The sequence below is a fragment of the Paramacrobiotus metropolitanus genome, unplaced genomic scaffold, assembly GCF_019649055.1.
Source record: "Paramacrobiotus metropolitanus isolate TYO unplaced genomic scaffold, Prichtersi_v1.0 Parri_scaffold0000002, whole genome shotgun sequence".
NCBI classification, from domain to species: domain Eukaryota; kingdom Metazoa; phylum Tardigrada; class Eutardigrada; order Parachela; family Macrobiotidae; genus Paramacrobiotus; species Paramacrobiotus metropolitanus.
In genome coordinates, this window is record NW_026570222.1 from 1190987 (window position 1) to 1209142 (window position 18156).

General features: G+C 42.0%; 3 protein-coding genes across 5 annotated transcripts; 2 read left to right on the top strand and 1 right to left on the bottom strand.

Annotated features, from left to right (window-relative positions):
* The first annotated feature begins 167 nt into the window (after positions 1-167).
* LOC129589047 (uncharacterized) lies at positions 168-3487 on the top strand. Its single transcript, XM_055483527.1, has 12 exons — positions 168-321; positions 488-571; positions 773-809; positions 1158-1245; positions 1314-1538; positions 1601-1677; positions 1726-1953; positions 2104-2389; positions 2443-2606; positions 2667-2759; positions 2816-2881; positions 3007-3487. The coding sequence occupies exons 2-12, from the start codon at positions 504-506 to the stop codon at positions 3277-3279; spliced, it is 1605 nt and encodes a 534-aa protein (XP_055339502.1). The 5' UTR covers positions 168-321; positions 488-503; the 3' UTR covers positions 3280-3487.
* A 441-nt stretch (positions 3488-3928) lies between these two features.
* Positions 3929-5360, bottom strand: LOC129589620 (SCAN domain-containing protein 3-like). 2 transcript variants are annotated; one of them, XM_055484449.1, is made up of 3 exons: positions 4981-5360; positions 4690-4897; positions 3929-4638 (listed from the first exon to the last, which is right to left on the bottom strand). In XM_055484449.1, the coding sequence occupies exons 1-3, from the start codon at positions 5002-5004 to the stop codon at positions 4184-4186; spliced, it is 687 nt and encodes a 228-aa protein (XP_055340424.1). In that variant the 5' UTR covers positions 5005-5360; the 3' UTR covers positions 3929-4183. The 2 variants fall into 2 exon arrangements, with proteins under 2 accessions (XP_055340424.1, XP_055340416.1); XM_055484441.1 differs by having other exon boundaries at positions 4955-5360.
* Positions 5361-8364: 3004 nt separating this feature from the next.
* LOC129581943 (rho GTPase-activating protein 39-like) lies at positions 8365-18152 on the top strand. Of its 2 annotated transcripts, none has more exons than XM_055473265.1 (18): positions 8365-8686; positions 8748-8913; positions 10501-10602; positions 11255-11393; positions 12334-12489; positions 12595-12687; positions 12865-12995; positions 13289-14451; positions 14793-15005; positions 15081-15301; positions 15383-15661; positions 15846-16072; positions 16160-16289; positions 16394-16590; positions 16907-16981; positions 17062-17320; positions 17554-17613; positions 17685-18152. In XM_055473265.1, the coding sequence occupies exons 2-18, from the start codon at positions 8897-8899 to the stop codon at positions 17817-17819; spliced, it is 3597 nt and encodes a 1198-aa protein (XP_055329240.1). In that variant the 5' UTR covers positions 8365-8686; positions 8748-8896; the 3' UTR covers positions 17820-18152. The 2 variants fall into 2 exon arrangements, with proteins under 2 accessions (XP_055329240.1, XP_055329249.1); XM_055473274.1 differs by having other exon boundaries at positions 8365-8679.
* Positions 18153-18156: the final 4 nt, after the last annotated feature.

The following is an 18156-nucleotide window of genomic DNA, read 5'->3' on the forward strand; positions in this document are numbered from 1 at the left end:
ACACGCCTTGCTGCTGCAAGTCTCTAACATGTAAAAGTGAGTAATCATCAGCAGCACCACGTCATTTCAGTTCATTCCATTCGTTTCGGGATTGCGTGCTAGTTCGTGCAGCGGCTTCGCTTTCCAGTTTCTTTCTTTGAAAGTTCTTTGAGTCTACAGCTTGTGAATTCGCTGAATTTTTTCACTTTCTGTAGAATAACTGATTTATTTATGTAAGTCATTTTAGTACTATTGCTAACAGTTTACACAATATTCACTTAATGTGAGGTAATCTTTATAATAGAATCTATCTGAATTCTGGAAACGTTTGCGTGCGACGTGGTAAGCAGTGCTGCTGAGAGGCCTGATATGAGGTTCTGATCTGCTTCAGCTTATCCTGTGGTTATCTCAAAGCTCCTCATGCTCGATTTACCGCTTGCGATATTATTGCTTCCTATCATGGCTGAAAGCTAATTATTGTCAGCAAGAGTGTCTTGTACATCTTTAGAGTCTGGTTTTGAGTGATGTCTCTGAAAGACGGCCGCGGAACCGACATGGACGATCTCAGCAACATGGAGCCGATTGATAAGCGGTAAAGATGTTACCAATACTCAAACTTTATTTGATGATGGCTGTTATCCTGCATTTAGTGTAGGCAATGTTTTTCCATTTTCAAGAGTATTAGGTTGTAAACACAAGTGTTGGCTCCTAAATGGGTTTTTGGTTCTATGTTAGCTCTTATCAGTCTGCAACAACTACAACTGTTCATATATTTTTCTTTCCGGTTTTTTAGGAAAAGCGAGGAGGCCGATCATTCACAGAACAAAGAGGTGAAAACGATTAAATAATAATTAAATAACGAAGAAAAGGTTACCAAATTTCCCTAATTTGTAAAAAGCTACGAGGCAGTCACGTGATTTCTTGCATGATAAAAGCTCTAGAAAACATAAATGTGCTTGTTCTTAAAATTTCATGTAGAAATGTTTAACTGATAACGTTACTTTGGCTTGGTCTTACGACCAGATGGATCATATGCTTGCTCTTAAGATCTGGTGTAGAAATAAGTACCTGAAAACGTTACTTTAGCTTGGTCTTACGACCAAATGGCTCACACAGAAGAGTTTGAAGATTTGGTTTGTTTTACAAAGCATCGCCTTGGTTTAACTATTAAATTGCAGACCGCCAAGGATAAACGCGTGGCGTCCGCTAGTGCCTCTCAAATGGAAGTATCGCCCTACAAGAAGGAAGTGGAGGACGCGTTTCTGTGTAATTACAAAGATCTCTGCTTCATATGTGCCGTGTTTAGTGTTTGTTAAGTTGAGTTTGTTGAGCAGGCGAAGTGTCATTACCAATCAGAAACCTGCGTGCTCCTTCCGCTCAGCATCAGTCACGGATAATGTACGAAGATTACCGAGATGTCGTTATTGAGAGCCTGAAAAATTCCGACCCAAAATCTGCTCAGATTTCTCTCACTGGTGTGGTCCAAAGTCATGGCAAAACACGAGATGTTCTGATCCAAGAAGCAGAAAGCAGAATTTTGGTCGTGGAAATACTAGACGGTTTGTTTTGTTAACTAAGTTTATTAATATGGTGAAATGGTGACGTGAAGTGGTGTGTTTAGGTCAGCATCGTTTGGAGAGCATATTAGCTCTTGTGAAAGACTGCGAAAGCAGATGGACAATGGATTCTCTTGTTAAGGTAGATTCTTTTCACTTGATTTGCTCAAATGAACAAATTTGATTATAGGTTGCCATCTACGTGGACCTGGACGACAATCGGTGCTTGTTCTTATCGCGTGCACGTAATACGGAAACAAGCGTCCACCGCGAGGAAACCGTATTTGACACCCTTCGGTTGTTCCGAAAGATTTGCTACAACGCACAAAACATCCAGCAAGAAGCAGGTGACCTGCAGAAGACCAGCAAGCAAGTGCAGTCCGATAACAAGATGATCAGCAAAGTTACTGGAATTCCAGTGAGTAATACTTTTGAGCACTGGTCTCAAGACCAAGCCGACTTTTGCTAAGATTGTTTCGGCAACTTCTTGCTATGCGAATGATTTGGCCTTGAGACCAGACCTTAGGTTAGAGAGATTCAAAGCTAACGCAACCTGGTCCCTTTTCAGTTAAAGACGCTGCAACAATGTTCGTACAAATTCATCTACCAATGCGCACATCTCCCAGTGAAGACATTTGCGGTTCTTAACCGATTCATGGTAAAAGCCGATGCCGGAGAGATAAAGCACATTCCTAAAGAAAAAAAGTCGAGCAAAGGCATGGAAAGCGAGAAAAAAGAAATCGGACCTATTATTTTCCGAAGAATAAAACTGGGCTTGAAGACCAGTGAAATGATTGAGCGGGCGTTTGAAGAAATTATTGCAGAAGGAGACTGGAACAAAATTGAGAAATACGGTAGTAAAATTTTTTCTTGATTTTTTTGCTGTTTTTAAACGCCGATTTTGCAGTAAAAGAGGCAGCTGAGATTCCTGCAGAAGAAGATGCGGACGATGCTAAAGACCCAGATGAAACGCAGTCGGCTTCCAGCAAAAAACATAATCCTCATAAAAGACTGAAAGGATCTCCGCAACCTCCGGTCCCTTCGGATATGGCACCAGCCAATTCAAGCGACGTCTGTCATTTGAAAAGAGGTTAACGCAGGTTTAAGTTAACGGGTTTTTCCGTTTTGCAGGATTTGGCTAGCGCACGTGCAGAAGCCGCGGCACTAAAGGAAAAGCTGGATCACGCGCTTTCACAACTTGCAGCCGAACAAATTGATTGCCAGGTAGAAATTTGAGCGTGTGGCGCTAGATTTCAAATATTTTACCTGTTCTTTTGCAGAATTCTCGACTTGAAAATTCAGAATACCAGCGGGAAACTTGTTTGTTAAAGCTAGAACGAGCTCGAGTAAGCCGTTGCATGTGTGGTCTTAAGACCAAGTTCATATTTCGCACTTCTTTATTATTGTCCAAGTTCAAGATTTTGTGCGCCAGGTCTTAAGACCAAGGCTAACATTATTACGCTTTTTACAGCTGCACAACGTTGTGAAAACCCCCTGCAAGAACCTGATGATTTCGAAAATGCTGAACGTGTATTATGGCGGAAAAGCGAACTCTTCTACTGGAAAGTTTGACACCAGCGATTACGGTGTTCTTCAGCCAGGGGTTCTTGTATACTCAAAAGTTGGACCTGCTCAAATCGATCCGGCTGACATCTATTATGCGCCAGCCGATGCAGTGGAATCTGCGGATCCAGCAACGTCTACTTTAAAGCTTAACGGAAATTATTTTACAGATTTATTGTGAACGGGTCTTCAGTTTATTGATGTTTCGTCGAAATGGTACCGATACTTTTGTTTCTTTAGCGACGAGACCTGGTCTTGAGACCAAATGACTGTTTTATGTTAGCTTTTGAATTTTCGTGCCGACTTTTTTATGGTAAAATGCTTCAGCTTAAAGAATTTTTTGCTTCCTGCATTCAGATGCTGTTCTTATTGCTAAAATAAAGCAACAAGAGTTGCTGTCGCTACAGTCATTAGTTTACAATCAAGAGTTTCTAGTACATTTAGAACCATAACAAATTGCATATTAGTAGATTAACTCATACCTCGTTTTGCACAAAGTTCATTCAGAGCATCTGTACAGCACAAATGCCCACAATCAGGTTGAGTTTCCATACATCGCATGCAAGATTCTCTGTGGTAAAGATCTTGCCCGGCCAGGATATTTCTTATTTTAAAAGGCGATTTGGACGTCGTTGCTTCCCATTTCAATAAACCGCTCATCCAGTACAAAAACCCTGTTGAATCTCGCAACTCGTTTATCCCAGCTAAGACGTCTTCCAGATCTTTGGAAGCTTTTCGCGCTCCGTCTCCGTTATGAAAGCTGCTGCACCTTGATCCAACAAATGAAAAACTTCTCTGCGTCTGCTTCATCCAGTAATCCAGGCTGCACGCGTTTTGCCAAACAACTCGTTTCTTTCAAATAAGCACGCATTGTGTCAGCAAATTCGTGAACGCCTCTTCCCACCGCATTTGCGTCCTTGTGAATTTCTGATAAACAGCCAATAGTGCTTTCTTCTCGCATGCGCTCTTCATGGACTCCATTTTGGGTAGCAATACGGCGCCGATAAATTGATAATTCGTTTGTGTTAACCAAAAGCACTGTGAAAAACGAAGAATTTTCTTTGGTCTTTATGGGAGGTTCCCGGTCACCGTTCTTGAAATATTCCACCTGGTATCTTGAGGAGAGCGTTTTCTCTTGTTCCATAATTCGCACAATCTTCACCTTTACACGACCGGATAATTTCCGTCTTTTTTTGATGCGGACGCCAAATATACACATCGCCAACTTCGATTCGTATCTGCCTAGCCTTCACTGCTGGTCCGTAGATGTTTTTAAAAAGTCTTCGCTCTACATTTTCGATGACAGATGTCTGCATGCAAGCACGTCGGTAATGCAGCTGTTCCAGCGCGTGTAAAGCCTGCGACCGCAGCGGTTCTGGCAGATCATCTAGGTGTCGAAGGTTTTCTTCAGCCTTTTCATCAATGTCGTTTTCATACTGTTCCGTTGCATAAACATCAGCAAACTCATCATCTGGTGGCTCAGGCATAAGTCGTTTCAGCATACTGACGTGCTCCGCTTTCCATGGCACCGGATCCAATTCTACAACTGAAAGTGTTTGGTAGGTCTTGAGACCAGGTTGGGAAATCTTACCTATTCTTTCAAGGCTTAGCGCAGAAGCGTACCCTTTGTAGACTTCAAACGGCGTCATATTTGTGGAATTATGTAGTGTTGTATTCAATAAGTGCTGGACGGATGGCAAAAAATACGGCCATAATAAACCTTGCGTTACAGGGTCTAAATTAGCCATCATAAATGCAAGAGCTCGCTTCAGCTTTTGATTTAGACGTTCCACTTGTCCCTGTAACATTAAAATGAAGATTTTTTTAAAATCTAGAAATTTGAAAAAGACAGTTACCTGTGACTGTGGATGGTATGGCCTACCATGCACAAACCCAACGCTTGCATTTTCCAAAAGGTCTTTTACCAGCTTATTAACGAACTCTTTTCCGTTGTCACTCTGTAGAATTTTTGGACAACCTTCATCCACAAAAAAGGTTACCAACTGTGCATGAATTTCTTCGGCTGTCTTGTTTCTAATAGGAAACAAAAAACAAAATCGGCTGAAACATTCTGTTATGGAAAGAACGTAGCGAAACTGGCCGAGATTTGTTCGCATTTGCATTTCCGTATCGGGTGCCATATCAACGAGATCGATTTGAATTCGCTCCATCAATTCGAAGGTCCTTATGATTTTTGGCACATAAGGCATAAGCTGCTTTGTTGCTCTCGTGATTTGACAACCAGCACAAACGGATTTAATACTCTCCATCAACCGATGTCCATCCTTAATGAACACAGAGCGCGACAACTCTTTTGCCAGGCTTTCCGCGCTTCGCGCAACGCATGCTTGTGAAGGCGAAAGATGAATATTCCACGCAAATTCAAAACGTCTACAAATTTGAGGGATATGCTTTTTCTTGGCCAGTTTATCCTTGTAAAATAATTTTCCGTCCGCCAAACTGAGCCTAAAGCCGCCTGTTCTGCAACCGCCTTCATAAAAAAATCGCATTCGTTCGCGGATAAGCTTTTTTTGAGTGGCGTCCAAATCCTAAACGAAGATAACTGGTCGTAAGACCACATCAACTTCAACAATTGTGAAAACTACCTCATTATTTTGTACTGATCGTGTTAAATTTTCCATAACTTCCACAGTGCGATTGCTGAAAATTCCTTTGGTGCAAAACTCAGGATTTTCGATTTCGCTTCCGTATATTTCAATAATACGGCGCGAACGCGATCCCTAAGTACGTAAAGGCATTTAAGAATTTTTGCAGTATAACACGTAAGATGTTGCAAGACAAATGCTTACGTTCGATTTCGACAGACTTGACCGTGGCTTTTCCTGCAAAACATATTCTCATTGGCCAGCGTGCTCCATGCAGCCATATCGTTAAAACGATTAACCATTATATTACCTGTAGAAACTTCAGCATTCGACTGTTCTTGGAAAAGATCTAAATCGTCCGGTAAGTCGAAATTCAGAAATGTTTCCGTAACATGGTCCCCATTCTGACCTGATTCAGAAAATTTAAGCCGAGTTCCTGAGTGGGACAGATGTCTTTCATCGTCGGTGGCGCACTTTACTGCTCTCGGGGGCAGGTCAGGCTGCTGGAGATGCGTTTTGCGCTTTTTCAGTTGAGGCACTAATGATGCGGACCGTGAGCTATTGGATTCCACGGGGCAAGTTTTATTGGTTTGACTTCCTTCCTTGCGTTTTTTCATTTGCTTTTCTGGTGTGATCGGACTTGGAAAATCGTAAAAATCAGAATCTGTTAAGATTTGTTTGCTACAGTCGGTCTTTTTTGGGTACAAAATGCAAGAAAGGCAAAACAATGATAATCCGCCGGAATTTTTGTCGCGCTTTCGATGCATAGCTTCAGCGATTACCGCGGACAGGTATTGTTTGGCTCTTGCATCAAGCTGCACTGGAGCAAAGTGATTTGTCTCCCATAATATATAAATTCTTCTTCCACAGGGTGAATTCGGTCGCACCAGGAAAGAGGAGTATCCCTGCAACCGTGCATTTGGTAAGCTGGTCTTAAGACCAAACGTTATTAGAAAACATAGCATACCTTTGGCCGTAAAATAACTATCTCCACCTGCAACGACGTTGCGACAGCAATGATACAGTTCTGGCATGCCCATCGATTTGGTTTCACGATGTTTTCGGCATCGTTCTGAATCCAAAGTTCCATTTCTGTGGGTAATATTACGCTGATTCCATTTTCACTACCTGGGCCGCGTCGCGGAATTTCGTCAAATGTTTCTTTGTTTAAAAAAACAGTTGCAACGTGATACCGGTGCGGGCAGGTTTCGGCAAACTGCGCCAATAAAGACCGGTACCGCCAAGGGTGGACCTCACAAGTGTCGATTACCTGCTGCTCCGGACTAAAAGTCATGCGCTCTGGTTCTAGTATCATCAGCAGCCCTGCACGTACTCGATACTCGCTCGATAACGATTCCTGTCCATTTACCGAAACAGCAATTGAATTGTACAAACAGTTACCGTCTCCAGTGCTTTTAAGCGCGACACATCCGCTTAAGCTTGTTATAAGAAATCTTTGTAAGCGCACTGTGTCATATGGTGAGGTTTCAGGAATTCCGTTTTTTATGGCGAGAAGAGACTCCAAGCTGAAGTTTTCGTTCTGAATTTCAGACTGAATGGTAACGGCCACATCTTGCAGTTCTTCGATTCCCTTATTTCCAGCTTCGTCGAGCCGTTCTAAAGCTTTTATAAAAAACGTGGCCCTGGCGTCCATATTATAAGGCGGGTATTTCTTAATCTGCAGTCCGGTGGTCGTAAGACCAATCCTCGATCACATAAGATCTAAAAGGTTAGCCGTATTTTTAGTTTCGAATCACGTGACTGGCGGCTATTTTGATGTTGGAACTAGAATATATTTCTGATAACTGTTATCAAGTTTCAGATCGACAACGGTAAAAGAAGCACTGATGTACGCAGAGTATTTACCGAATTACTAGACAATTTGGGCAAAATGCGGCAGTAGCAATAACAATGGCTGTAGCGATAGCCGTTCCGTCGTGCGTCTACGAGACGGCTTTAGCCATTTGTATTGCTACTGCCGCACTTTGTCCAAATTGTCTACTGTAAAAGCAAATTTTCAGGAGCGACGAACCTGAAATGGTGGATCTCAGCAGGAGCGGCGAACCTGAAATGGTGGATCTCAGCATTATATGACGAAAAGCGACAAATCACCAATAGCTGATTTCGCCAGAAATTAGTCTAAAGAATTCCGTTTGGCGGTTCTTGCAGAAATAAGTGCGTCAAAAGCATAAATCTTGGACTATTGAATGATGAAAACGAACTCGAGGTCTCCGGATTTTTGAAGTCTAACTTTTTATACTTGAGAACTTTATTCGCATCCATCGTTACTTGCTGTTAGGACTGTAGTATAGGAATAGAGAGGGCGGTCCTCCTTGTTAAGGCAGCACCAGTGGTAGTGGTCTTAGGGGCGTGTTGCTGCTAGCTGTTAATGGGCTGTCTACAGCTGTGTTGTGTTAGCTCTCGTCCCGAATTCGAAGCGAATCTCGTTGCGATACAGCAACTCCACTTCGCGAGGTGGCTTCGCGTACTGTATCTGTAGGCGTGGCCACTGCATACAGCCACCTCGTGCGGTTGAGCAACTCTACCATAGCGAGCTTCGCTTTAAATCGGGACAAGGCCTTAGTGTGCCCTGATAGCGGAGTGCAGACTGCACTGTGCACTGTGTGCAGTCATATCGGATATTTAGTCGAAAACTGCACAGTTTATTAAATGTATTTGTGTGTCTGTATGTGTGCGACACTGTGTGTCTGTCTCAGCCTGTATGTATAATGCGGGATCGAAAATATTTCATATAGCGGTGCAGATTCCTTTGATCCAAATCATGATTTAGAGGACACAAGTGAACGAGCGAGAAGCTCTCGGTGTAAATCAGTAGAAGTGCAGTACTATACTCACTAGTACTGTGTACTTACTGTATGTTGTGGCCACGAACCGTGAGGCAACCAGAATCCTTTTCTGATTCATCATTTGCGTTGCGCTATATCTGTGCTAAACATGGATTATAACGATTTTGGGTAATGCGTAAGTCGGGTCGCATCTTGCATCGCAGCAGTGATACCATATTCCTCATGTCCTGTTACAGCGTTACTGGTAATTTACTTTCGGAAGTTCTCGGATCGAGTTCTGAAAATTAGTTAAGAAATCGCCACCAGAATTGTGACCAATGTGATTCTTTTGGGGATTGTAATCGACCTGTACCAGCGGCAGTGGTGCAGTTCTGAGGATTACAAGATGACAGAGAACGAAGAGTAAGCGACTGTATGTCTTGATTTTGTGACAAAATTGGTTGGATAATTTAGATCTGGGAACAAATTTTAGATTATGTGATATAAAATTTTAAACATACTGAATAAAATGCAAGAAAATTTAAATAGCTTGCGCCGAACGCGAAGCGCGAGTTGCTAACTAAGCGTTTAAGCCTTCATCACGAGCACATTTTTAAAACTATTAAAACAAGTGATAATTACCTTACCTATGGCTTTTCGAGTTACTCGAAAGCCATAGGTAAGGTAATGTTTTTTCACTCTAAAGTCTGAGGTGCTGGACAAAATAGTACTGTGCTCCTCCATAAGCATTGAGCACAGACTTAACTGGCGTTAGACGGTTAAAGTAGTGGATATGTACTTAGAAATTAAACTAGAATTATCATTATTGGTTACTGTAGACCATAGATAGACAACGTTCAGTGGTTTACAGTAAGTAGCCGCAAGCCATATGCTATTTAGGAATGTGGTACAAGGAAAGAATAAAATATACAATATAGATATTTGTTTTTATTGTGGGGGTAAATTGTGAATTGATGGAGAGGTTAGAAACGTACTTACATACATGAAACTGTGCTGTTTTTCCTGTGTTATACGATGTACTCGTAGCTTAAGGATTTCGCTCGTTTGGCATTTGGCAGTAACAATGCTGATATTATTTACTAGTTACGATTCTCGCAAGTCGCAGTATTGCATTTGTTCAATCAGCAATCACCTCATTTTTTAGTACATTAGTACATTATTATAGGTATGTTTCTTATGGACCTCCTTGTTTATCGTATTTTCACTCCTACGCGTTACTCTGATCTTGGTTATTGCTGGAATGCGTTCAGGTGCTTCGCCATTTAATATTCGGAATTCCAGTCTCGTGCAAATAATACTGATGCAGCCATTAGCACAAAAGTATGAGTGATTTTAAAGTTATCCGTCCTATTTAAACGAAAACAAAATCTGCGCACAAAGTAACAAATGGAGTACTAAATGGCGAAACAGAGTGATTTAATTATTTATATATGTATTTACTTGTTTGGGTGAAGCTGCTTAAAATTTAAATTGTTTCACCATGAAAGGAGTTAGTAATTTTTACTTTATGAAGTATTGCCTTGCTGCCTGATGTATTATACTATATAAACTGATTTGAACAGTGATACAGTACTCATACAGTATTTTCATTTGTGAAATCTGCTGTGCACGAATGATTACTTTATTGCTGCAGCAGTATTATGTGTTTGAACAGATTAAACTTTTTGCAGCTAGTTTGTACTTTGTAAAGAGGTGGCTGTTGTGAACTGGCCATGTTGTTCGGTTCGGTGATTGAATGGACAGTGTTAATAGGAACGCTGAGTAGCATTATCAAAATGAAACATGTTCGACGATCGCCGAGAACTGTCCGTAATAAGGCAGGTTTCGTGTCACCGCGGTTATCTTCAGGCTGATGAAGTTTAATTTCCTACTGATAGCTGGGTGTGTGGAGCCTTCCACAGATGTCAGATTTTTCGATTTCCGTGGTTTTACGGCACTTTGTGATTCGAAAACCAGCGTTGATAAGACATTGGGTGTTTTTCTTTTCAGAATGGAATGGGTGGAAATCATCGAGCCACGTTCCAAAAATTATATGTACGCTAACCTTGTTTCCGGTGAATGTGTGTGGGCACCGCCTTATGGACAACGCGTGTAAGTTTGCGTCGCTATCATGCAGAACGATTGAAAATAGTGAATGCTCTTAGAATTACAGAATTGTAACGAATAGTATGGGGATACTGTGGATATTACATTTCTTTCCGTTTCACATACGACCAGGTTGATTTGACTAAGTATTGTAGCACCACTACCGGTATACACTGTATTAAGATATTTCAAGCCGTTGCATTGAGTATTCTGTAGTTTATTCTTTCCCTGCCTAAACTCTTCCCTTCTGATGAAGTTTGGACTAAAGAGTTTTTCATTATTATAGCGAATAAATTGTTAACGTACCAAATACAAAGTGCTGAAAATTCGACTGGTAAGGGTATGCTGGCGTAACCAGGATCTGTGGTCAGTGGTCACCCTTTGATTTTATATCTTGGTCGATTTTGTTGTAATTTTACGCATATAGAGTACGTGATATGAGTATAAAGGATAGCGCGCACTGAGTCTGTGAATTACGAACGTGGAAATTATTATTATCGTTCTTGGGTTCGTTTATGACATTCCTTGATTTATCTGTGCTGTTTTATTAATTTTACGGCGCACAAAGCGAATGATGTCCTCCGGGGACACAGCGTTCGCACTTTGCGGTGTCCGAGTACTTATTAATTAACCAGTCTTTTGTACGATTTTTTTGCAGGAAAAAAGCCGATAGCAATCAGTGGTGGGAACTGTACGATGATAAAACGCATCGATTTTATTATTACAATGCGACGGATTCAAAAACCATCTGGGAACGACCGGAAAACTGTGATATAATTCCATTGGCTAAATTACAGGTTTGGTTGTCATCGTTGTGCTAATAAGATGACATTAATTTTACGAAAGCGCTGACATCCGTAAACGACACTGCAGACTACTTGCAAAATTGACTGTTGGGTGATCTTTTTTGAAGCTCTTAAGTAGTGGTGTCTGGGTATTAAGCACTAGTGGAAAGTGCTGCCCCAGTGGAAAATTAAAAGATCGCTATTTTTTTCACTGCTCACTTTTGTGCCGTCGTTCCACTCTCGTGCGCATTCTGTGGTGTCAGTCGACAACATAGCTATGGCGCTTTATGCTGCCGATATCATCGATCGATTGACCTGAGTGGGAAATGACTTGTCCAATTTCGCCTAGTTTTTGATTCTGTTATCGGTTGCCCAGTGTCGTTGATAAACAGCGATATGACCGTTAAAACATACTTCAAAAGTTTTGTCAAAATTAGTAATTCTCGGCAAATGGTAGTATTTTTCATCTTCTAATTTTTCTAATTTTTGGAAATGCATGTAATTTGAATTTGCATATTTTTATAATGAATATGGTAATGCGAGCCTCTGAAACCGGATGTGGTTACACTCTGGGTTCTGTGCAGCTTTTTTCTGCGAGCTCATTACATAGTTAGACAAAGTGACAAACGAACTTGATTATCTGTTCCGTCTGTTTACATGGCTGTAATATGGCTTTCGATCTGGTTAGTTGATTGTAAAATGTGAATGCATCTTCGGATTCTCATCATCAGGGATAATTAGTCTGTCCTCATATTTACAGCATAGTCGCATTGTTGAAAATTCAAGGTGTCCGATGTTATGCAGAAGTTGACCATGCGCCTAGCAATTTTTTTCAAAGAGTGGCGGATTATTACCATTTACCAGTTATACATATTTTTACCGTGATATGGTTTTTCTGACTACTGATACTGCTGTTAAGAGCAGTCTACTGATGAATGCGTGATTATTTTAGACTCTAAAACAGAATACTGAAGTGAGAGACGACGATGCCTCACGTGGGAACCGCAGATTTCCTGACGCTGCTACGGGCACCACATCCAATCGTAATCAGAATGGAACCACATCCTCTACGCTGGCCAGCAGTTCGTCGATGACAGCCAAGAAAGATGTATGTGTGCTTTTGTATGAGAGACGGGCCTCAGTCACACACTTTGTTTGCCTACTTGAGCAATTATGTAAACTATGAGAAAATTTATTTCCTTTGGATTACCAGGGTCGATCAGAGCGACTTCAACCGGGATCCGTTCGTAAATTGAGCTCACAAACACAAACTACTCCACAGCCTTCCCCCAAAGAGACTAAACGGGTAAACGAGCGGGCAGACGAGAAAGACATAAAGTAAAACATATACATACAGGATAAAGCCCCACTTGCTTAAATTCTGTGGGGTTTTATTAGTCACGGAAAAATTGTGCCAGATTAACATTTAGCACTCTGGTCAGCGTGGTGCATTTTCGACTGATAGTGCCGTTTTCTCTTACAGCATCACCACAGTCACAAGTGCAGCATGCATCAGAATGCACTTCGCAGTAGCAATTCTCAGGGGAGCTCTGTGCAAGCCGCTCGACGGGCGCCGGCTGTTCAGCGTCAGTTGTCCGCTGGATTTCCTCAACGGTAAACAGTCGATTAATTAATTTTCGCTACTTTATTATGGTGGCGGTTGTTCTTTCCTCGATCGTGGAACAATGATAAACTAGTACAGTGATGCAGCAGATTGACAGTTTGTTAGGTTTGTCAGTCGTAGAAAATGGGTTCCGTTCTTCTGAATGAGCATTCAGCACCTAGAGTAGCTACTGTACAAATACTATTTTTAAATGACGCAAACTAGTTACGTCTTATAACGCAGATAATGGTCAGTCAACCTGATAGACACGGTATAAGATTCTCATCAGAATGTCATCTTCCAGTGGCCATGGAATGCGAGATCAAAGCTTGCTGGAAGTAAGCAGCCAGGATGTTTGGAATAATGGGAGACTGTCATCCGAAATGGTCCCACTTAGTCCACAGCGGCTGTCAGCTACCGGTACTCATGAATCGGTGCCACCGCGAACTCCATCACCACGATCTCCCGCTGCGAACACTCTTGAATTCCCCACAGGATCTCTTTCACGAACTGGTTTATACGAGAACCAGAGCTTGAATGAAAATGATTCCCCCTCGGACATCATTCAGCCACTGCCCTCCGCCAGTTTCTCCCGAAGCAGCCAGGGAGTGGTCCTGCCGCGTCGTCAACGTTCCTTTGATCACAAAAACTTTTATCTGGATCACACCGATGGCTCTCTACCTTACCGGATTCGTACGGACCACAGTTCACAGACAGCACCGATTGTTCCATCGGGAATTCGTTCGGTTGAATCCACTCCGCGTGTGCAGCGCCGTAACACGGATGCACCATTACCGCAGATTGCGGAAATCGGCTATCAGTTGCGCCCGCGCAATGACGCTTTTGCCATTTCTGGTGGCACGCCAATGCAGTCGCGGAAAAAGAATTTGACCAAGTCTAATGGGATTCCTTCGCCTGGACCGAGCACTGAGGTGACAACGCCGTCTGGTGCGTCACAACATGCCAGCGGAAGCTCCAGTCATTCCCACTCATCTCTGGAAAGTAAGCGAAGTTTGTTAAGTGCAAGCTCCGCTGCAGTGGCGAGAAATACGGAACCCGTATTTGCACATCCCGTGCCATCTAACCAGCGCCCTAATCATGGATTTTTGACACCTCTCCCGAGTCGGGTACCCATGCCGGAAAATATTATTGCCAGCATCCCCGGGGTATCGACATTCACGGGTGCAAATTCAGCCACGAAACTGAAGCGAACCATTTCGGTGGATCGACATGACATGAAGAGTCCATCATCGGATGGTTCTTCTAGCAAAACATCTGGACCATTCTCGCCGCAGTTGCAGCGACGGGTTACAGTGGGAAGATTCATGCCTAAGTTAAGTCCGGCAGAGTTGGAAGAAGATCGCAAAGCAGAAGAATTGTTGAGGGCGGCGGAATACGAAACCAACGCGCATACTTTTGGGAATCGTAGAATTAACGGACATCCTCGTATCACACTGGAATCGCCCGGTAAGCAAAGTGCATCATAACGTTGTTAGAGACCCTCATACCGTAAACAGTTTATTTTTGCCGTACTAAAAAATTGTGTAAGTTGGATGGATCGAATGTCAAAGTATAAAATACAATACTTGCTACCGTTGATGGTGTATTAATGAAGATGAATAGAAATTTATTCAGAATTTTACAAATGTCGCTAAAAATTTCTGTGCACCAATATTTCTATGCTGATCGCCATAGAAATTTCTTGTCAGTAAGGAAACATATTACAATCTGTCTGAATCTGCCTTTCAAAGTGTTATTGGTGTGTTGAAGAGTTTGGTGTTATTGAAATGCCGGTGGGTATTTTGCAGTAGAGATAAGAAGAAATGCCAGCAATCAGCAGCAGCACTCTGATTTGGATACCGACAGCGAAGATAACGACGCGGATGTTGAGGATTCTGATGATTTCGATGAGGAGGACGAAGACGATGATGATTTGGATGAAATGATGGCTGATCCATCAGGAAAAAATCGATACGGTCATTTATCACCGTCACAACTGCGGACACATCCAAATTACTGTGGTATTACTATTCGTCTGTGCCAATAATTGGAGCGATTCACTGTTGTGTATATCTCTTGTAATATTGATATTACAGCAGTCGACCGCACACTCAAATCGATGCCGGTGGAAGCCGCCGCCGCACCGGAAGACGACGACAGTAGCGATGCAGATTACAGCGCCGCAGCGGTTAGCGCACTGCGGGATAAAGTGCAGGCACAGTGCTTGGCTCCTGTAGATACGCGGCATGCCTCACTACGCCGAAAGCCCACTGCTACCATAACTGGAACGAAACTGCCGGGTTTAGAGAAAAGTCAAGTATGTGTTCCTGCGAGCAGCTGGTGTTGATCGCATTAATCTGACAGGTTTGACATTGTACTTCATTGTTTACTTTTCTAGTCCGTGCAAACAGAATTATCAGCACAACAACAACCGAGGCCGGTGTCCGTTGTGTTGCCCACACAGTCAGAGACATCGCTCATCTCCAGCACCAAAAGTGCTTCTCCCGTGTGCCGCCCATTTTATCCTGGATTGAACGGGAGTGCTACCTTGACGCGGGATAGAACATTTGTCAATGAAGATGTAGATCACAGAGCGGCACAAGTTAAATTAAACGATCACACGAAAGGGATATTTAGGAAGAAAGTCTCCATTCAAAGTCTTTTGTCGTGGTCAAAGGTGAGTAAGAGTAATTCAGTGTATTGCAAATCTAGCCGTCAGTAGGTTCGTTTTTTTTCCTGGTGGATTTTCGCTAAATGATTTAAGTCGCCGATTCATAGCGCGAACGAAATCAGCTGTTTAAATTTGGTTTCTTTTGTTGACACACACGGTAGCAATTGTTGAATGAATGTGTGGCCTGCAGGATTCCATTAAGAAACCGCTAATTATGACAGCGGACAAGTCAGTGAAGAAAGAAGCTTGTGCCATGTACCGTCTGATACAAATGTATATGGGCGATCGAAAGGCGAAAGATAGTAAAACACATGACGGCATGGCGCTTGAATTAACACGAATGGCTTGGCAAAAACCCACGCTGCGCGATGAACTCTTCATACAGATTTGCAAACAGACCACAGAAAACCACAAATCGTAAGACATCATTTGCCGTCATTTGTAGCATCTCTAGTATTTTATTTTTAAATTCGGTTCATTGATGGTGAACTTGTTTTTATTCAGTGAGAGCCTGCGGCGCGGATGGGAACTTATGGCCATTTGTTTAGCCTTCTTTCCTCCGTCGACCAGCTTTTTTGCTTATTTACGTACTTATATCTCGCGCTTCCAAAGCCCGGCTTGTAATACATTTGAGGTTAGTCGTGATGGTGTTGACACTGGGCCAGACTCTGGCACTGGATACTGGTTTCTGGGGTGTTATTTGATTTCAAGCGATCGATTTGTTTGTCTTTCGTATAGGTTCAAGTTAGCCATTATGCTAGTCATTGTTTGAAACGGTTAGAGCGAATGTCGCAAACCGGTGCCAAAAGAGGAATTCGCAAGCCGACCGAGGAAGAAATACAACAGGCCCGCATTCAAATATTCCATCCGTCAATGTTTGGAAATTCTTTAGACGATGTCATGCTGTTGCAAAAAGAGCGTTATCCAGACCGAAGGTAAATTTATTCTTTTTACTGAAAAAATAAAATTCTGAGATGTTACACTGCCCTGTTAAAGTTAGATAGATCTGCATCTACAGTAGTGTAGCAACTCTTTAGAATGTCAAACCTTTTTCGATAATTTTAACTTCAGCTGGAAAACGTTATAGAAAATTTGCTTGTAATTATACAAATGGTATTTTTGATGTAACATGCTCTCTGTATGAACACTTTTAGTCTCTGTGTGAAATCTTGTTTTTTTTATTTGGTTTTTGTTTTAGTGGTGGTAATTTTCAGTGGTTATTTTCACGCTTTTGCCATTGTAATTTTCCAGCTTGCCTTGGATTCAAACGATCTTATCGGAAGAGATTTTACGCCTTAACGGATTAAGAACCGAAGGGATATTTCGGTTTGTTTTGTAAAAAATTTGTCATTGCTAACTTATGGGCTTATATGGCAGTCTGCGTAACCTTCCTCCCCGCTGTGTAGAGTTCCGGGAGACATTGATGAAGTGAATATGCTAAAAGTCAAAATGGACAGATGGAATAAACCTGACTGTTGCGATCCACATGTTCCTAGCTCTTTACTGAAGCTGTGGTATCGTGAATTGTATGAACCACTGATTCCTGCGCGATTTTACGATCTCTGCATCCAAAACTGCAACAGTGCCAAAAATGCCGTTCACATAATCGGTGAACTTCCGGAAATAAACCAGCGTGTTCTGACATATTTAATTCGCTTCCTGCAAGTAAGTGCCGGACTGAGCTTTGTGACGCCGCACTGTAGAGTTTTCATTCATAAACTTCCATACTATATATAGTACGGTGTGTTAGGGCATGTTGTACTGTAATGGAAAATTAAAAATTACAGCGTCGGTAGATTTGCATTCGACCTGGTTTTGAATCGTCTACTCTTTGCATATTGTTGAAAAATGAAAATAATAATTTCTGGTGAATCAGATATTTGCTCTTGTTATTGCAGATATTTGCTCAGTCGGAAAACGTCCAAACCACAAAAATGGATGCACAAAACCTTGCAATGGTGCGTAATGAATGGAATCCAGTACTGTTACGGTATATTCGACTTCTTTTAACATTTGTCTGATTACATAGGTTATGGCACCAAACTGCCTCCGATGTACGTCAGATGATCCGCAAGTGATTTTCGAAAACACTCGCAAAGAAATGACGTTCATCAGGACACTGATGCAGCATTTGGATACTTCATGGATAGAAGGTGTGCAATAATATTTTGATTCGTGATCAGTTATTTGGGACCTCTGTTTCCTGTATGTCGTGCGGTATTCGTGGCGCGGATGGTCCTTTCTGATGGTTAGACATAGTTTTGCTGGTTGGGATACAACGGTTCATTATGCTCATTTTTATTGATATGCATAGAAATTCTAGTCGACTTCTTATAAAACATGTGTGAACGAGTTGTATTGGTTTGTATATTATTTGAAGTCAAGAAGCTGCTTGTTCAAGCGCCTTATTTCATAGTTTTCATCCTCTTGTAATGTTTTTTTTGTTTGTTAAGTTGTTATTTTGATTCTTTGAACGAATAAAAATTCCGCTCAGTGATGTG